Source organism: Bison bison, unplaced genomic scaffold (assembly GCF_000754665.1).
Source record: "Bison bison bison isolate TAMUID 2011002044 unplaced genomic scaffold, Bison_UMD1.0 scf7180017864390, whole genome shotgun sequence".
Classification (NCBI taxonomy): Eukaryota; Metazoa; Chordata; class Mammalia; order Artiodactyla; family Bovidae; genus Bison; species Bison bison.
The window spans coordinates 1843507-1865104 of record NW_011494962.1 but is presented as its reverse complement, the minus strand read 5'-3'; the positions used below and the strand labels follow the sequence as shown (position 1 = coordinate 1865104).

Genomic DNA, 21598 nt, shown 5'->3' with positions numbered 1-21598 from the left:
TCTTTTGATGAAAGTGAAAGAGGAGAGTGAAAAAGTTGGCTTAAAGCTCAACACTCAGAAAACTAAGATCATGGCATCTGTTCCCATCACTTCATGGCAAATAGATAGAGAAACAGTGGAAACAGTGTCAGACTTTATTTTTCTGGGCTCCAAAATCACTGCAGATAGTGACTGCAGTGATGGTGACACTTACTCCTTGGAAGAAAAGTTATAACAAACCTAGAGAGCATATTGAAAAGCAGAGACATTACTTTGCCAACAAAGGTCTGTCTAGTCAAGGCTATGGTTTTTCCACTAGTCATCCATGGATGTGAGAGTTGGACTATAAAGAAAACTAAGTAACAAATAATTGATGCTTTTGAACTGTGGTATTGGAGAAGATTCTTGAGAGTCCCTTGGATTGCAAGGAGAACCAACCAGTCCATCCTAAAGAAAATCAGTCCTGATTATTCATTGGAAGGACTGATGTTGACGCTGAAATTCCAACAGTTTGGCCACCTGATGAGAAGAGCTGACTCATTGGAAAAGACCCTGATGCTGGGAAAGATTGAAGGCAGGAGGAGAAGGGGCCGACAGAGGATGAGATGGTTGGATGGCATCACCAACTCAACAGACATAAGTTTGAGTAAACTCTGGGGGTTGGTGATGGTCAGGGAGGCCTGGCATGCTGCAGTACATGGGGTGGCAAAGAGTTGGATACGACTGAGTGACTGAATGGAACTTAACTGAAAAATCCCTTCATTCTTGCCAAATGCTGCAGCTTAGAAGGTCTTTGTCACACTGAAGGGGCAACAGTTATAAGTCGCAGGTCTGTTTCACATTGTGTGTGTGTGTGTGTGTGTATGTTAGTCACTAAGTCTCACTTTTTGTGGTCCCATGAACTCAATCCCGCCAGGCTCCTCTGTCATGGGATTCTTCAGGCAAGAATACTGGAATGAGTTGCCAGTTCCTTCTCCAAGGGATCCTCTCAACCCAGGGATTGAACCCGGGTCTCCTACACTGCAGGGAGGTTCTTTACCATCTGAGCCACCACACTGAGGTGGAGGGAATTATATAGGGTATGACAATCAGGGAGCAGTAATCATGTGGAGTATGTTTTCAATTTTGGTGCATTCTAATTGGTTAGCTTAGAATTTTCTGAGTCATATTCTTGGTGTTATATCTAAAAGGTCTAACTCAAGTTTGCAAAAGTTCTCTGCCTTTTTTTTTTTTTTTTGCTAAAGTTTGTAGTTTGAGCATTTGTACTTAGGTCCAAGATCAATTTAGACAATCTTTATGTGATAAGAAATAATGGTATAAATTCATCTTTATGAATATGGGTATCTAATAAAGTCCTAGCTTCATTTGTTGGAAAAATAAAGGCTATTTCTCCCTTGATTGCCTTGATACCTTTTTTGAAATCAGTTGCCCATGAATGTAAATGTTAAGATGGATTCTCAATTGTGCTTAACTATTATATATGTCTGTCTTCATGAAAGTACTACTCTATTTTCATTGATGCCGTTCAGTGGGGAGAATCCCAGGGACGGAGGAGCCTGATGGGCTGCCATCTATGGGGTCGCACAGAGTTGGACACGACTGAAGCAACTTAGCAGCAGCAATGATTAGCTTTGATATCAGGAACTGCAATCGTCTAATTATGTTCCTTTTTTAAAAAAACTTCCTTGTCTCTTCTGGGAGCTTTGTATTTCCATGTACATTTTAAGAATAGTTTTTCAGCTTTCTGCAAGGATTTGTGGGATTTGATAGAGATTGTCCTGAATATATAGATAATCTCTTGACCTGGAAAGAGTCTCCTCACTCCAGATTTTAGTTCAGTTGTCCTCTTTCCTTGAACAGCTCTCTTATCAATTTAAAATGTAATTTGGAAATTTATTCCCCTTATCCTGGTCATTGTAGGAGAAAATCTTGCCTTTTTTCACTTGCTATCTTCAACTCATAAGTGGAAGTTCTAACAGGTTAACTGTGAAGTATCAAATGACACAGGATCAAATGAATAAGTAACAATCTCTGGAAGAGGATATCATTATTATCTGCATTTTGCTGAGGAGTATACTGAAGCAGACAGTAGTTTTAAAACAGAGTAAAAGATCAGAGATTGGTAGCAGGAAATCTGGATTTTCCATCCTGTCAGTCCGGTTCCAAGATCCTCTCCTTAAAAACTTCTACTATAAAAAATGAAACAAGAGAATCCAAAAGTACACCTGATTTCAACATCTGTTCTTAAAAAAAATTACAGTCAAAAATGAATTAAATGAGAAAAATAAGACTGAATATTCATATATGGAGAAGTTTTCAATGTGCAATGGAAAACACATATTCTTTTGAAGTGCCCAAGAAATATTGACAAAATTAATATTTTATTTAAAAATTAATATTTAAATATTAACTAAATTAAATAGCTTTATTAAAGACCTAAGCATGAGAGTTATTTTTGACAGCTTTAAATGGTGGAAGGAAAAGCCTACTGGAAAAGAGATTACAACCAGGTGACCTCCCCAAGACTCACTTCAGTTTTGGAAATTATAGGAAAGTAATTTCATCAGTGAGATGAATGTGCATTTGGTTGAGTTAATGTGTTCATAGGCTTATAAGCAATAAAGTTATATATAACCAGCTTATAGGGTGTTTTGGTCTTCTTGGGGTCCCCAAGAAAATCTTGGATAGTTTTGATAAGAAAAGCTTGAATTATTTCTACATAAATCCAGTATTAGGAAAAAACAAAATCCATTGGAATGATGATCCAGGTTATGATTGAGCTCCGTCTAATAGTTTAGGCTTTCTCTGTACATTCTATGTGTTGATTTTTAAAATTTTGCTCACTAACAACTAAATTTGTTAAGTACAAATTATGAAGAGGTTAAACAGGGAAAAGTTGCAACATGATATGTCCTTATTTCCATGCTGGCAAATGACATTTCATCTCTCCATTAAATTTGTGAAGTAATCCATCCCATGGCAAGGACACAGAGTGCATAAAGAGGAGTCAATTTGAGCTGTTAGGGAATAGCAATTATTTCATCAAGATAGCAGTGAGCTCTTCTATTAGCGTATGCTAGTACTTTCCTGCTTGACATTGGTCACAGAAGTTAAAAGAAAGGAGGACTTCACTGCCCATCCAGAAATCAGCTGCACAAAGAATTTAGGGTCAGACTTGAAGGAATCAGAACCATGATATTAGACTAGGCTTTTTTTCTAGACATGATAACTTTACTATGGACCATTTTTTCCATCCTAGTATTAACAGAATTTGTTCTAGGAAATTTTGCCCATGGCCTCACAGCACTGGTGAACTGCATTGAATGGGTCAAGAGACAAAAGATCTCCTCAGCTGATGGGATTCTCACTGCTCTGGCAGTCTGCAGAATTGTTTTGCTCTGGGTAATGTTAATGAATTGGTACTTAGTTGTGTTGAATCCAGTTCTATATAGTTTAAAAGTAAGAATTATTGTTCATATTGCCTGGATAGTAAGCAACCATTATAGCACCTGGCTTGCTACTAGTCTCAGCATATTTTATTTGTTGAAGATAGCCATTTCTCCAGCCTAATTTTTCTTCACCTGAAATAGAGTTAAAAGTGTCATGCACATAATACTTCTGGGAACTTCATTCTCCTTGGTTTTTCATGTTGTAGTGATATACAACGATGAGGCTATCCAGACAAATGAATACAAAGGAAACATTCCTCAGAAGACCATATTGAGGGGCAGTTTATGGCTTCCACATGTGACTCTGCTTATGCTAGGAAATCTCATATGCTTTACTATGTCCCTGACATGTTTTCTGCTATTAACTGTTTCCCTGTGGAAACATCTCAAGAAGATGCAGCTCAGTGGTAAAGGATCTCCAGATTCTAGCACCAAAGTCCATATAAAAGCCATGCAAACTGTGATATCCTTTCTCTTGCTGTTTGCCATTCATTTCCTGGCTCTAAATGGGATCCATTTGGAGTTTTAAAAGGCAGCAGAAGGAAACTGTCTTTTTGTTCTTTGAGGCTCTTGGATTCCTCTATCCTTCAAACCACTCATGTATCCTGATTTGGGGAAACAGGAAGTTAACAAAGGCATTTCTGTCATTTCTGTGGCAGCTAAGGTGCTGACTGAGAGAAAAGAAATAGGTGGACATCATGTGTCTTCCAGCAAAAAAATAAGCTGATGGTGTTTGTAAAATTTTATACTTTCTGCTGCTTTTTCTAATGTGAATATAACTGAGTAATTTCCAAAGGTTAACATGCAAAGTCTTTTACTCAAGCTTATGATGAAAAGTATATATGTGAATGTTTATGAATGCTATAAAACTGATGATAAGATTATGATACCACTAACCAATATTTTTCAGATAAACAATCTAATTTTACAAAATGATGTATAATTTCAGGGTTATGAAGCAATGTGTATTTCACATGTATATTCTATGCTATTATCTTCAAATGAAGTATTTATAATCTGTATTTATGTCTTTTTAAGAATTGAGCTTATCTCAGGACATTATTGCTATTTTCCATTGAAATTAGTATTACAATGTGCTTAGCAAAGATGTCTGCAATAAAATTCAAATGTAACAAATATTTTTAGATTAAAGTTTATATGTGTGTATAATTAACTGTACTAAAGAATATGTGATTTTTACTAGTAGTCAAAAAACTTAGAAAAAAATCAATACTACAGTAAGGATGAAGAAGAAAAAATAATCATGATGTCTTCATAGCTGCTATATTTCACATGCAGTTAGGAAAATTATTTCTTAGAGGTTTCCAATTAAGAAGACCTCTTTTCAAGTGAGATCTGGTGTCAAATTCAAGTTCAGTTTTCAGGACTTCCCTAGTGGTCCAGTGGCTAGGACTCTGTGATCCCAAAACAGAGGGCCTGGGGTCCATCTCTGGTCAGTGAACTACATCTAGCCTGCCACAACTAACAGCACTCAAGCCACAACTGAAGGTTTCACATGATCAAGGAAGATCTGAAGATCCCACATGCTGCAACTAACACCCAGCACTGCCAAATAAATATTTTTTTTAAATTGCTCAGTTTTCCCCTAAACCAAAATTGGGCCTCTGAATTGTCAATCTTCTCCTCTATTTTGCTACCTAAAAATTCATTTTAAACTTCAGACAAAAGACTTAGGTCTTCCCAATGTTAAAAATGCATTCAGTGTAAGAATAGTAAAAAAAATTATGATGCTTAATTCAATGATCTTTCTGCATGTATTAGAATGGTGTCTATGATGTCTATGTCATAATTATAGGAAATGTCTTGAAGATCTGTTTTATTACAATCTTGTGGAAAATGATGAAATAGAAAGTGTGTTGACATATAGCAGGCTTGATAGCAAGTTTCACTATAGGAAATAAATTTATAACCTTGTTCAACAACTGAATTTCTATGACTCTATTAATTCTTGGTATTATGATAGTGTAACAACATTATCTAAATGTTAAGGTAAATCATTTCCACATCTGAATTACTCACTATTTTTAATCATCTGTCTGCTTAGTGGAACATAAGCCTTCTCATGTGAGGATCATGCTTGTCCTGTTTTATGCTAACTTTCCAGGACATAAAAATCAGTCTACAGGAGAGTTTATATGAAAGATATTCTAATGATTATTTGGATAAAAAACAACTACATGAAAGCTGGAAACCAGTGAAAATGAAACTCTTCACAAAATCTGCAGGTCACATGGATTTTCTAGTTTTGTTTCCTCAACATTTAATTGCTTCTACACAAATCTACACAATCTCAATTCCAGTTTCTGCATTATACAGAGTAGACAAATAGGTTCCAAAGCATGCTGCTGCTACTGCTAAGCCACTTCAGTCGTGTCCGACTCTGTGCGACCCCAGAGACAGCAGCCCACCAGGCTCCCCCGTCCCTGGGATTCTCCAGGCAAGAACACTGGAGTGGGTTGCCATTTCCTTCTCCAATGAATGAAAATGGAAAGTGAAAGTGAAGTTGCTCAGTCGTGTTCGACCCTCAGCGACCCCATGGACTGCAGCCCACCAGGCTTCTCCGTCCATGGGATTTTCCAGGCAAGAGTACTGGAGTGGGTTGCCATTGCCTTCTCCATTCCAAAGCATTAAGTGACTCAAATTCAGTGTACATTTAATATTGTTCTTTAAGGGTACTGATATGTCTGAGCACACTTCTCTAGGTAGTTATCCAAGAAATCAGGCTGATCAGAAGTTGGTCATATTTAACATGTGGATCTGGACGATTGGGTGGAGTTTTCTCCATTCAAGAAAGCTGGGAGAAAAAAACATAGGGAGGACGGTCCCTGAGGAGAGTATTGGGGATGGGCCTAAAATATTGCACAAAATTTTCACTTAAATAACATTGTTCAGGTTTTGATCACCTTGCCACAACCAAAGGTAAGGGAGGCTGGGAAATGTGCTCCCTCTCTAGCCCAGAAATAAGAGAAGAACATGGAATTGAGGACATGGAAATGGGAGAGCCTTTAGTCACGTTTCACTTGAAATAGCAACAAGTTACTGTAAAAGGAAAGAAGTTCCTCCCTTTAGAAGCATGATGTATATTCTTCATGTCATTTTGATAATATGCACACACACTTACATCAGTTTGAGTTTTTTTCTATTTCTTCACAAATTCCAAAGAATTCAAGTTCACACTTCATATTTATATCTTCATAAAGTCATAACTGACTCTGTACTATAGTACTTGTAGCCTCCTAATGTATATTTCCAGCCTAACCTGCTTACAGTTTTTGACTTAACTACTATGATATTCTGTACTAATATTTCTAGCTATATTTCCTGGCACTTGGGTGTGCAATTTGAACTGTAAATAACTTCCTTACATTATTTCTGTGTGTGTGTGTGTTAGTCACTCAGTTGTGTATGACTCTTTGTGACCCCATGGACTGTAACCCACCAGCCTCCTCTGTCAGTGGGACTTCCCAGGCAAGAATATTGGAGTGGGTTGCCATTTTGTTCTCCAGGGCATCTTCCCAACCCAGGAATTGAATCCAAGTCTCCTGCATTGCAGGTGGATTCTTAACTGTTTTAACCACCACATTATTTCTATAAATGAAATTAAATCAACAAAATACTTTTTTAGGTAGAAGGATCTTATTGGTGAGTGACAAAGGCTTAGTTATATAATTTTTTGTAGCAATTCCTATTCAAAATCTAAAACATTTGCATTCAAATATGTGGCTCACAGGGCTTCCCAGGTGGTGCTAGTGGTAAAGAACCCATCTGCCAATAGAGGAGACATAAAGACGTGGGTTCAATCTCTGGGTCAGGAAGATCCCCTGGAGGAGGGCATGGCATCCAACTCCAGTATTCTTGCCTGGACAATCCCATTAACAGAGGAACCTGGTGGGCTACAGTCCATTAGTTTGCAAAGAGTTGGACGTGACTGAAGTGACTTAGCATGCACTCAGCACATGTGGCTCAGAGGAGACGAAAGTACAAGTTAGTGGAAACCAGTTTGTCTCATTTTTGCGTGTTTACATACTGACTTCATCGTTTTAGTCATTTTCAGAAATGGGAAACTGCACTGGTGTCAAGGATAAGTGGACGTTATTAATGTTTACTATAGAAATTATATTGTAACTGAGTGTAAGTCATAAGAAAGATATTCATGAAGCTTTGTATCTGTTACAGAATTATTTGGTTTAACACTGAAATTTAGAATAAGCTACTCTTTTAGTGAAGATCTGAAACTATATCAAAGAATTTTGACTGTACTTTCTGGAATTATGATGAACACTTTAAAGAAGGCATCATAAATGGATTTCAGTCTGCAGCTGTTTGATCATAAAATTTTCAGTGAAGCACAATATCACAATTTCATCAAAATGTCAATTGGAATTAAGGTCTCTTTCTGACAGTGGCAACTTGTGTTAGGAGTGCTGAGAAGTGGGCTCACTGGATGGGTAAATGTAAACTGCAAGGGGATCCAGAATGGGAACGTTTCATCAGCGGATTTCATCCTTTTCTGCTTGGCTGTGGCCAAATTCGTTCAACTGTGGGTAATTTACAGTGGGGCTTTTTCCACATCTGTATGCTACCAGAGTGGAGAAATAGCTCCAGAAAGAATGAAGAGGATGAGCCAAAGTGAAAACAATGCCCAGTTGTGGATGTGTCTAGTGATGAAACGAAAGTCCAGTGCTGTAAAGAACAAGATTATATAGGAACCTGGAATGTTAGGTCCATGAATCAAGGTAAATTGCAAGTAGTCAAACAGGAGATGGCAAGAGTGAACATCGACATTTTAGAAATCAGTGAACGAAAATGGACCAGAATGGGCGAATTTAATGTGGATGACCATTATATCTATTAATGTGGGTAAGAATTCCTTAGGGAAAATGAAGTAGCCTTCATAGTCAACAGAAGAGTCTGAAATGCCATACCTGGGTGCAATCTCAAAAGAAACAAAATGATCTCTTTGTTTCCAAGGCAAACCATTCAATAGCAGAGCATTCCAAGTCTATGCCCCAACCATTAATGCTGAATAAGCTGAAGTTGAATGGTTCTATGAAGACCTACAAGACCTTCTAGAACTAACACACCAAAAAGATATTCTTTTCATCATAGGGGACTAGAATGCAAAAGTAGGAAGTCAAAAGATACCTGGAGTAATGGGCAAGTTTGACCTTGGAGTACAAAACGAAGCAGGGCAAAGGCTAACAGAGTTTTACAGAGAGAACCCATTGGTCATAGCAAACACCCTCTTCCAACAACACAAGAGACGACTCTACACATGGACATTACCAGATGATCAATACCAAAATCATATTGATTATATTCTTTGCAGCCAAAGATGGAGAAGCTCTATATGGTCAGCAAAAACAAGACTGGGAGCTGACTGTGAGTCAGATCATGAACTCCTTATTGCCATATTCAGACTTAAATTGAAGAAAGTAGGGAAAACCACTAGAGCATTTAAGTATGACCTAAATCAAATCTCTTATGTTATAAAGGTGAAGTGACAAATAGATTCAAGGGATTAGATCTGAGAGTGCCTGAAGAACTATGGACAGAGGTTCATAACATTGTACAGGAGTTCAGCTCAGTTCATTTAGTCGCTCAGTCAAGTCCGACTCTTTGCAACCCCATGGACTGCAGCATGCCAGGCTTCCCTGTCAATCACCAGATTCCAGAGCTTGCTCAAAGCATTCTTGATAGTCCAACTCTCACATCCATATATGACTACTGGAAAAACCATAGCTTTAACTAGATGGACCTTTGTCAGCAAAGTAATGTCTCTGTTTTTAATAGGTTGGTCATAGCTTTTCTTTCAAGGAGCAAGTGTCTGTTAGTTTCATGGCTGCAGTCACCATCTGCAGTGATTTTGGAGCACCCCAAAATAAAGTCTGTCACTGTTTCCATTGTTTCCCCGTCTATTAGAGATGAACTGATGGGGCCAGATGCCATAATCTTAGTTTTCCGAATGTTGAGCTTTAAGCCAACTTTTTCACTCTCCTCTTTCACTTTCATCAAGAGGCTCTTAATTCTTCTTTGCTTTCTGCCATAAGGGTGGTGTCATCTGCATATCTGAGGTTATTGATATTTCTTCTGGCAATCTTGATTCCAGCTTGTGCTTCATCCAGCCCAGAATTTCTCCTGATATACTCTGCATATAAGTTAAATAAGCAGGGTGACCACATACAGCCTTGACGTACTCCTTTACCTATTTGGAACCAGTCTGTTGTTCCATGTCCAGTTCAAACTGTTGCTTCTTGACCTGTATACAAGTTTCTCAGGAGGCAGGTCAGGTGGTCTGGTATTCCCATCTCTTGAAGAATTTTCCACAGTTTATTGTGATCCACACAGTCAAAGGCTTTGGCATAGTCAATAAAGCAGAAGTAGATGTTTTCTGGAACTCTCCTGCTTTTTTGATGATCCAGTGGATGTTGACAATTTGATCTCTGGTTCCTCTGCCTTTTCTAAATCCAGCTGGAACATCTGGAAGTTCACGGTTCATGTACCGTTGAAGCCTGGCTTGGGGAATCTTGACCATTACTTTACTAGCATGTGAGATGAGTGCAATTATAGTAGTTTGAGCATTCTTTGGCATTGCCTTTCTTTGGGAACAAAAGGAAAACCGACCTTTACCAGTCCTGTGGCCACTGCTGAGTTTTCCAAATTTGCTGGCATATTGAATGCAGCACTTTCACAGCATCATCTTTTAGAATTTTAAATAGCTGCACTGGAATTCCATCACCTCCACTAGTTTTGTTCATAGTGGTTCTTCCTAAGGCCCCCTGGACTTCACATGCCAGGATGTCTGGCTCCAGGTCACACCATCATGGTTATCTGGGTCATGAAGATCTTTTTTTGTATAGTTCTTCTGTGTATTGTTGCCACCTCTTTTTAATATCTTCTGCTTCTGCTAGGTCCATACCATTTCTATCCTTTATTGTGCCCATCTTTGCATGAAATGTTCTCTTGGTATCTCTAGTTTTCTTGAAGTGATCTTTAGTCTTTCCCATTCCATTGTCTTCCTCTATTTCTTTGCATTGATCACTGAGGAAAGCTTTCTTATCTCTCCTGCTATTCTTTGGAACTCTGCATTCAAATGGATATATTTTTCCTCTTCTATTTTGCCATTTGCATCCTTTCTTTTCTCAGTTATTTGTAAGGCCTCCTCAGACAACCATTTTGCCTTTTTGCATTTCTTTTGCATTTCTTTTCTTGATCACTACCTCCTGTACAATGGCATGAACCTCCATCCATAGTTCTTCAGGCATTCTGTCTACCTGATCTAATCCCTTGAATCTATTCTCACTTCCACTGTATAATTGTAAGGGATTTGACTTAGGTCATACCTGAATGGTCTAGTGGTTTTCCTTACTTTCTTCAAATTAAGTCTGAATTCTGCAATAAGGAATTCATTATCTGAGTCACAGTCAGCTCCCAGTCTTGTTTTTGTATTGGTTATCAGCAACCAATTTTTATTGTGTGTTGGTTTTCCTGGGGTCCCCAAGGAAATCTTAGATGTTTTTGATAAGAAAATAATGATTCTTTCTTTGTAAATCTGGCATGTGTATTGGGTTTAAAAATTTTACTCACCAGCAACTAAATTTGTTGAACACAAATTTTGGGGAGGTTAAATAGGGAAAAGTTGCAACACAATATGTTTTTATTTGCATGCTGGCAAATGAGAATTTTTATTTTGTTTCAACATCAGGTGAGCGATAACCCATCCCACAAATGTGAGTGCAAGGACACAGAGTGCATGAAGAGAAGTCAATATGAGCTTTTAGGTAATAGCAATTATTACGTCAAGACAGTACTGAGCTCTTTCATTTACATATGCTGGTACTTTCCTGCTTGACATTGGTCACAGAAGTTAAAAGAAGCAAGAACTTCACTGCACATCCCCAAATCAGCTGCCCAAAGAATTTAAGGTCAGAATATTGAAGGAATCACTACAGTGATATTAGACTTGGCTTTTTTTTTTTCTAGACATGATAACTCTACTATCAACCATTTTTTCCATCCTAGGAATAATACAATTTGTTCTGGGAAATTTTGCCAATGGCTTCATAGCCCTGGTGAACTGCATTGACTGGGTCAAGAGACAAAAGATCTCCTCAACTGATGTGATTGTCACTGCTATGGCAGTCTCCAGAATTGTTTTGTTCTGTGTAATGTTAATACATTGGTATTATATTTTGCTTCATCCAGCTTTATATAGTTTAAAAGTAAGAACTATTTTTCATGTTGCCTGGACAATAAGCAATCATTATAGCGCCTGGCTTGCTACTAGCCTCAGTATATTTTATTTGTTGAAGATAGTCAATTTCTCCAGCCTAACTTTTCTTCACCTGAAGTGGAGAGTTAAAAGTGTAGTTCTCATGATGCTTCTGGGAACTTCATTCATTTTGGTTTTACAAGTTGTAGTTATAAGCGTAAGTGGGACTATGCAGAGAAGTGAATTTGAAGGAAACTTCACACAGAAGACCAAACTGAGGGATATTTTATGGCTTTCACATGTGACCCTGCTCATTCTAGGAAACCTCACACCCTTTACTATGTTCTTAATATCTTTTCTGCTACCAATCTTTTCCCTGTGGAAACATCTCAGGAAGATGCAGCTCAATGGCAAAGGATTCCAAGATCCCTGTACGAAGGTCCACATAAAAGCCATGCAAACTGTCATCTCCTTTCTCTTGCTATTTGCCTTTTACTTTCTGGTTCTAATCATATCAATCTGGAGGCCTAAAAAACTGCATGAGGAACCATTTCTCTTGCTTTTCCCAACAGTCAAAGTCATCTATCCTTCAGTCCACTCATTTATCCTGATTTGGGGAAACAGAAAGTTAACACAGGCCTTTCTGTTGTTTCTGTGGCAGCTGGGGTGCTGGCTGAAAGAGAGGAAATAGGTGGGTATCATGTGTCTTCTAGCAAAAAATGAATTGATGGAGTCTGTAACATTTTATACTTTCTACTCCTTTCTTAATTCTGTATGTCATTGAGTAATACCCACAGGTTTACCTAGAAAAGTTTTTCACCAAAGCTTATTTCAAAAAGTGTATTTTTGTGTGTGTTTAAGAAAATGGTGTTTACTTTACCATTAACTAAGATTTTTCAGGTAAGCAATACAATTTTACAAAATATTGTGCAATTGATCAGGGTGATGAAGCATTGTGTTTTTCACATATATCCATTGTTTGGATGGTAACGACTCTGAATTTTAAATTACACACTGAGGATGTATGGATGTCAGATTTGGACTATAAAGAAAGCTGAGCACTGAAGAATTGATACTTATGAACTGTGGTGTTGGAGAAGACTCCTGAGATTCCCTTGGACTTCAAGGATATCCAACCAGTCCATCCCAAAGAAAATCAGCCCTGAATATTCATTGGAAGGACTGATGCTGAAGCTGAAACTCTAATACTTTGGCCACCTGATGAGAAGAGCTGACTCATTTGAAAAGACCCTGATGCCGGGAAAAATTGAAGGCAGAAGGAGAAGGGGATAACAGAAGATGAGATGGTTGGATGGCATCACCAACTCGATGGACATGAGTTTGAGTAAGCTCTGGGAGTTGATGATGGACAGGGAAGCCTGGCGTGCTACAGTCCTTGGGGTCACAAAGAGTCAGACATGACTGAGTGACTGAAGTGAACTGAACTGATGTATGTTTGGGATAGATATTATTTCATCATGGATTCTTACTTCATAGTCAATAGAGAGTAATTAGAAATGTTGTTAGGAAAGGAGAACCACCTTAAATTCAAAAGTAATAAACATTTTTTGTATATTATATATGTGTGTAATAAATTTCACTGAAGAATATTAGATTTTTATAAGTAGGCTAAAATCTTAGAAAAAAAATGAAATCCTAAGATAGGGGTGAGCTTCCCTGGTAGGTCAGACAGTAAGGAATCTGTCTGCAATGCAGAGAGACCCACGTTTGATCCCTGGGTCTGGAAAATCACCTGGAGAAGGAAACAGCAACCCACTCCAGTATTCTTGGTTGGAGAATTCCGTGGACAGAGGAGCCTGGCGGGCCCCAGTCCATGGGGTCACAAAGAGTAAGACACAACTGAGGGACTAACACTTCCATGATAAGGGTGAAGAAGAAAAAAATAATCATGACTTGTTTTTAATGCTGTAGCGTTATCACACTCAATTAGGAAAATAATTTCTTACAATTTTTGTATTATGATTAAAACTATATAATGAAATATTAATACATTTAATACATAATAGAAATTTTGTACCTTAGAGAATTTTTGTACTGTGTATCAGGATACATATATATGAATGTCCCTGTCATTATTGTTCTGAGTAACTAGAATTAAGACATCACCTGGACTTCCATTATTGGTAAGATGGATATAATAGAATGCTGGTATAAAATAATGTTATACAGCAATGAAGTAAAAAGTAGAGCTACATGATGTCAATAGAATTTATATAATAAAAAATCAACAAATTAGAGCTATATAGATAATAATGCACATTGGAAATTGAGGAGAAATATCAAGATTAAAAAATTCACTGGAATTCCAGACATACAAAGTTAAAAAATAGGTTGATGATAGTTTCTGAAGCATTACATTAGTGACAAAACTCTGAAGTAAAACAAATTAGTGATTACTATAACAATTGGGAGTGTATGGAGGGTGGAGAGAGAAGAGAAATAGTATCAATAGAAAGGAATATATGGGGGAGGGTCTAGATACCTGGTGAAATTCTGTATTATGAGTCAGATGTGAAAGGGGTATTAACACTATAATTTTTTGATTCCTATGCATTTGTGTTTCCTTTTAATCTCTATAGGTATTATGTTTTACAATAATGAATATGTATAGAAAGCAGAAAAAGAAATTATTGAAAATAATATTAACCTGAAACCACATATGCTCATAGATACCACTGTAATTAGAGTTCTTGTTGAATAAAGAGAAATACAGGGTTATGGTAGTATGAACCCTGAGTTAAAATGTAAACATAATTCTAACTAATAGAAAAAAAGGAAGACATGATACAAGAATTATAAATCCACATTATTCGTGCTTTTTAAAAAGTTATTAATTTTAATTGAAGGATAATTGCTCCACAATATTGTGTTGGTTTCTGCCATGCATCAGCGTGAATCAGCCATAGGTATACATGTGTTTTCTCCTTCTTGAACTTTGCTTCCAGCTCCCATTAAAATCTCAAATTCAAAATATCTTAGTTTTCCTAGACACAATTGTTTTCAAATATCCACTCACTCCCTGGTGGTGGTAGTAGTAAAAGAATCTGCCTGCCAATGCAGGAGATTCAAGAGACATGGGTTCAGTCCCTGGGTTGGGACGATCCCCTGGAGTAAGGAATGGCAACCCACTCCCGTATTCTTGCCTGGAAAATCCCATGGACAGAGGAACCTGATGGGCTACAGTCCATGGTGTTGCAGAAAGTTGGACACAACTGAGCACACACAGACACACACACATTTTGAGAGCAAAATTCAGTGAATTTCCTATGAACTAAACCTAGATATAAAAAATATGATAGTTTATCTTAAAATTAAATGACAATTTTGTGCTTCCATCTATAATCAATCACACACTAAGAATGTGTGTGCGTGTGTATGTGTATGTACACGTGTGTTGATGCATATGTTTTTGTTATTATAAATTTTTTAGTTCCTTGTTAGAGAAAAAAGACATAGAAAGGTAAATTTGTTACAACTCAATACACGTTCAGTGGAATGTTTGAATATGTTTGTGCATATGTTGTACTTTGACTGCTTAATAAATTACCTAGATTTAATCACAGTAGCTAGAAATATGAAATAAGCAGGTGAGAGAACTTAGCTTGCTAATGGTGGTATTAAAATATGAAAGAAGATTGTATAGTGTATTATTGTATATATATATTTTCATTTCCATATGAAAATTCAATAAAAACAAAGTACTGTTTGAGGTAACTTTAGCCATAATTGTCAGAATGTAAGTAAAGGAAAAAAACAGCAAGTAAATCATTAGAGTATGTCAGTTTGATGTTGTTCTTGATGACGTAGTAGGTAAAGATAGTCTTTCATGCTAGCTCTGATGCTGAGAATGATTGAAGTACCTAATAGGAAAGATTGGCTAGTGTTCACCTGTCACAGTGAATTTTGCCACTTTGAAAACTGGATGATATCACATCTATCAGAGTTCTCCCTTTTCACTGCTGACAGCATCATCACGAACTATGTCATTTAGTGATGCTTATAAATGTAACTTGGACAGTATCTAAGTAATTTCCTAAAGATTAACATTGTCTTAGCCTAGTGAAGAGAAAAATTTAAGTCAAATGAGTATATTTATAAATTAAATTTTTTAGTTTAAAATGTATTACTTGCACAAATTATTTCGTTTACTAAATTAAATTCCTTTAATAAAAAAGATAAAGTAAATAACCTTTACGAGCAAGCTCTTAACAGAGGGCTTTAGAGTGTATTCCAGTATTCTTGCCTGAAGAATTCCACGGACAGAGCACTACGGTCCATAGGGTCGCAAAGAGCTGGACATGACCGAAATGATTGAGCACACGTAGCATGCATATAGCATGGTGTCACTATCATTGATGTACTATAGTTTGCTCATGTGAACGGTGTTTTGAGATCAAGTTTTGTTCCTTGACTTTCCCCATAATGACAGAAGAGCTGTTTTCCGAGGAAAGTTACTCACATTATCTCTAGTAAATGAGGTTTTTGAGAAGCAAATATGATGTCAAAGACAAGAATATTAGTAATATATAGGGATATATCTAGCAAATGCTGATTACTATTATTATAATAATCAAAATGAAGATTATTCTGGTAAAAATATAGTATGTTTCCTTTAAACTTCAATTACTGAGATTCACTTGTACGAGGTTTTTTTTTAATTTAAATTTATTTATTTTAATTATTATGAATTATTTTCAGTTGCCTACCTTCCTTCACCTAGACCAAGGTGAATTATTCTTACTTTTTACGTGTTTTCTTCTTTGGCTCTATAGTCAATTGAGGCTGCTGATTACACAGATGATGATAAAATTTCATTCCTAAAATCACAATTTTAATTCTGAAAAATGGCTCTTAGAAACTCCTACTTGGGGGTTTTCATGCTTTTAAAAATTATTTTAGGGAACTCAGAGGTGAAACTTTGGTAGAGTATCTTTCTTGATCACCATTTAAGTAAACCAAATTCTATTCTTTCACACATATTATAACAAAATATTACATCAGACATTACAATAAAAGAGGAAATAGTCACTCTTGTTGGCAGGAAAATCACATACTAAGTCATTTTAAAGGAATTGAAATGTTTTTCACAATGCTAGCTGAGGACCAGTGTGATAATAGAAGCTGGCATTTATTGGAATGGAAAGGAAACCACAATAAAAACAGAAAAAGACTTCAAAACTATTAGTTTTCAACCCATTAATCATCAGTAGTGGTATCTGGGATGGGAGTTTTTTTTCACTCAGAAGAAATGTGAAACATACAAGATAAGGACTCTATTTTTTTTAATCTATGAAATTCATAGTTGGCATTTGGGGAAATGCATTGATTGGAATAATGAACTGAAGCAACTGGGAAGACACTGGAAAATCAACTTCATTAACCTCATTCTCACTAGCTTACCCATAACTAGGATATGTTTCTTAATCTTAGTACTGATTGATTAATATCTACTTTGATGCTCTACGCAGAGCTACATAACACTGATCAAACTGGGAAAATAATATTCAATTTTGTGTAATGATCCACCACTTGAGTGTCTTGTTTGACATATGCCTCAGCATCTTCTCTTTCCTGAAGATAGCTACTTTTTCCCATCCTTTTATTCTGTGGTTAAAGTGGCAGCTTTTGTAATTTCAAGGCAGACTCAGAAAGTATTTCAATTTAGTTTCCTAAAATGAGAGCTAGATCTCATAGTGCATGGTTTCAGGAATAGAACTCAGTTCCTGGGTGACTAAAAATAGTAGCAATTGTCCAATGTTGCCCACTTACTCAGCTCTCCAATTCCACCCTTTATTCCGCATGTAAAATTTACAAATAGATCCTGATTCTGTCTAAAAAAAGAAAGTTTCCAACACTATAGTAGATGTCTGTTTTGCATTACAAATCACCTCAAGATCCTAATGATTATCCTGATAATGTAGAGCATAATTATGATCAAGCTTGATCAAATTATTTAAGCTTTCACTGTGCATCCTCTGCACTGGGTTTCAAAATTTTTCTCACTAACAACAAAAGTTGATGAACACAAATTATGAAGAGGTAGACAGGGGAAATTTTGTAAAACGATGAGTCCTTATTTGCATCTGGTAAATGAGAATTCATATTTTACTTCAAAGTCACTTATGAAGTAATCTATCCCATAGTAGGGCACAAAGTATATGAAGAGAGCTAATTTGAGCTGCTAGGGAATAGCAGTGTTTTTCATCGAGATGTCATTGAGCTCTTCCAATATTATTGCCTGGTGCTTTTCTGCTTGACATTCATCACAGAGTTTGAAAGAAATAAGAACTTCACTGCACAACCAGAAATCAACTTCATAAAGAATTTAAGGTCAGAATATAGAAGGAATAGCGACAGTGACATTAGACTTGGATTTTTTAGACATGATAACTTTAGTATCGAGCATTATTTCCATTCTAATGGTGGCAGAATTTGTTCTGGGAAATTTTGTGAATGGTTTCATAGCACTGGTGAACTGCAATGACTGGCTCAGGAAACAAAAGGTCTCCTTAGCTGATGGGATTCTCACTGCTCTGGCAGTCTGCAGAATTGTTTTGCTCTGGACAATATTAATAAATTGGTATGCAACTATGTATAATCCAGCTCTATATAGTTTAAGAATTGTTATCCGTGTTGCCTGGACAGTAAGCAACCATTTTAGTAACTGGCTTGCTACTAGCTTCAGTATATTTTATTTGTTCAAGATAGCTAATTTCTCCAGCCTAATTTTTCTCCACCTGAAGTGGAGAGTTAAAAGTGTAGTTCTCATGATGATTTTGGGGACTTCAGTGATTTTGTTTTTTCAAGTTGCAGTGTTAAGTATAGATGAGACTATTCAGACAAGTGAATATGTAAGAAACATCACTGAGAAGACCAAATTAAGGGACATTTTACACCTTTCAAATATGACCCTGCTCACACTAACAAACTTCATACCCTTCACTATGTCTCTGATATCTTTTCTGCTGCTAATCTTTTTCCTGTGGAAACATCTCAGGAAGATGCAGCTCAACGGCAAAAGATCCCAAGATCCCAGCACCAAGGTCCACATAAAAGCCATGCAAACTGTCATCTCCTTTCTTTTCCTGTTTGCCACTTACATGCTGACTGTAATTTTAACAATTTGGAATTCTAATGAGCTGCAGAAGGAACTGGTCCAAATGCTTTTCCAGGCTCTTGCAATCACATATCCTTCAATACACTCATTTATCCTGATTTGGACAAACAGGAAATTAACACAGACCTTTCTGTCATTTCTGTGGCAGCCAAGATGCTGGCTAAAAGTAAAAGGAACTAGGTAGAGACATATATCTTCTTGCAGAAAATTAAAGGATAAAGTCTGTTACATTTTACATTTTCTTCTGCTTCTTGAAAAAATGTGTTATAATTGAGTAAATATCCAAAGGTTTACCTAGAAAAGTCTTTTACCCAAGCTAATAACAAAAAGTGTCTTTGTGTGTGTTTATGAAAGATATAAGAAAGATGATAAAATTGCATTCTTGCATTCTAAGTGACTTCATTCATGTCTGACTCATTGAGACCCTGTGGACTGTAGCCTGCCAGGCTCCTCTGTCTCTGGATTTTCCAGGCAAGAATACTGGAATGGATTGCCATTTCCTTCTCCAGGGGATCTTTCCAACCCACAGATTGAATCCTAGTCTCCTGCGTCTCCTGAAATGGCAAGTGGGTTCTTTACCATTAGCCCCATCTAGGAAGTCCTGATAACAATATTACCATACTGTTAACCAATATATTTCAGATAAGCATTCTAACTGTACAAAATATTATGTGAAATTCTTCAGAATTATGAAGCAATGTGTGTTTCACCTACATATTCTATGTTATCACCTTCTAATTGAAAAATTTATGATCTACAGTTATGAATTTTAAAGAACTGACAACTTAGGAATTCATCGTTATTTTCACTCTAGTACCATGGTGTGTTTAGATTCTATTGTTTGAGCTTCCAATCATTTGGATGGTAATGACCTTCAATTCTAGATCACACATTGAGGATATATAGTTGAGATAGATGTTACTCCATCATCACTTACTTCCATCCATCACTTACTTTATGGTTATTCGAGAGTAATTAGCAACATTGTTAGGAAAAGATGCCCACAATAAAATTCAAGAATAACAATCATATTTAGATAAATTTTACATATTTGTACACTCAACTCTATAAGGGACTTTTATATTTAATACGCAGACAAAAAAGCTTAGAAAAAAATCAGTTCTGTTATATGGGCTGGTATATTTCCACATGCACTAAGGAAAGTCACTTTTTACAATTTTTAACTAAGAACACATGTTGAAATGGAGATCTGATGTCAGATTATTCATTTTCCCCCTAAACCACCTGGGGCTTCCTCTGAAATGCTCATCATCTCTTCCATTTTGCTACCTAAAAATTCCTTTTAACCTTGAGACAAGAAGACACAGATCTTCCCTATCTTAAAAATACATTCCGTTTAAGAAAAGTAAAAAATTTTGCCATATGATTGGCTTTTCTGCATGTTTTAAAGTAGTATCTATGCTGTCTATGTAATAATTATAGGAAATGTCTTCAAGATCTGTTTTATAACAATCTCATGGAAAATGATGAAATAGAAAAAGTGTGTTGACATGGTATTGATAACAATTTTCACTAGAGGAAAGAAGTGTATAATGTTGCTCAACAACTGAATTTACATGTCTACATTAATTCTTAGTTGTAAAATTATAACATGATCTAAACTTAAGGTAAGTCATTTTCACAGTGCTTGTTCATTGTGACTTACTAATCCACACTGACTTATTCATTCTTTTTAATTATCTCTCTGTCCTAGGACAATGTAAACCCTACAATGTGGGAATCATGTCTATCCTGTTTCCTACCCTATCCTTGGACATAAAAAACAGGCTATAGAAGAGTTCATCCAAATGATATTCTAGTCACTAAATGGATGAATAAACTATGAGGGCTGAAAACCAATGAAAATGAAACCAATCACAAACTCTGCAGGTCGCATGGATTTCCTAGTTCTCTTTCCTCACCATTCAGTTGCCTCTACAAAATCTACACAGTCTCAATTCCAGTTTCTGAATTAAACTGAGTAGACAAACTGCTGCCACAAATACGCTCTCATGCATAAAGTGGCTCAAACACAGTGCACATTTCATTTTGCCCTTTGAAGAGGACTGGTATGTCTGAGCGGCCTTCTTTAGGCAGTTGAATAACAGGAATCAGGCCAACCAAGTTTACCATCTTTATCATGCGGTTTCTAAGATTGCTTGGGATTATTTCCATACGAGAAAGCTGGGAGAAAAAGGCGTGGGGCATACTGTCCATGGGGAAGATTTTGGAATGGGCCTAAAAAGGGTGGACATAATTTTCACTTACATGACATTGTTCAGATTTTGATCAGCTTGCCACAATCATCTGTTAGGGGACCGGGAAATGTGGTCACTCTCTAGCCCAGAACGAAGAACATGGACTTGAGATGGTGGAAGTGGGAGGGCACTTAGTTATATTTCAATTAAAATAGCAACAAGTCACTGTAAAAGAAAAGAAATTTCTCCATTAAGAAGCATGGTGTAGCTTGTTCATGTCATTTTGATAATATCTACATGCCTTTATATTTGTCTTGAGCTCTTTTTTTCTATTTCTTCATCAACTGCAAAGAATTCAAGTTCACCCTACATGTTTGTATCTTCATAAAGTCATGCCTCTTGAGAAATCTGTATGCAGGTCAGGAAGCAACATTTAAAACTGGACATAGAACAACAGACTGGTTCCAAATAGGAAAAGGAGTATGTCAAGGCTGTATATTGTCACCCTGCTTATTTAACTTATATGCAGAGTACATCGTGAGAAATGCTGGGCTGGAAGAAGCACAAGCTGGAATCAAGATTGCCGGGAGAAATATCAGTA

The 21598-nt window shown here is 36.7% G+C and overlaps 1 protein-coding gene and 2 pseudogenes across 2 annotated transcripts; all 3 read left to right on the top strand.

Annotated features, from left to right (window-relative positions):
* LOC105002233 overlaps positions 1–4117 on the top strand; it is a 10026-nt pseudogene extending 5909 nt beyond the window's left edge.
* A 7317-nt stretch (positions 4118–11434) lies between these two features.
* Positions 11435–12521, top strand: LOC105002232 (annotated as a pseudogene). Its single transcript, XR_826928.1, has one exon. The product of XR_826928.1 is annotated as a taste receptor type 2 member 31-like (transcript).
* A 5544-nt stretch (positions 12522–18065) lies between these two features.
* On the top strand, positions 18066–18983 carry LOC105002158 (taste receptor type 2 member 31-like). Its single transcript, XM_010858676.1, has one exon. It carries the CDS (start codon positions 18066–18068, stop codon positions 18981–18983), a length of 918 nt encoding a protein of 305 aa, XP_010856978.1.
* Positions 18984–21598: the final 2615 nt, after the last annotated feature.

Coding starts and splice junctions, on each gene's coding strand:
- LOC105002158 (XM_010858676.1), top strand. CDS start 18,066: ATGATAACTTTAGTATCGAGCATTATTTCCATTCTAATGGTGGCAGAA.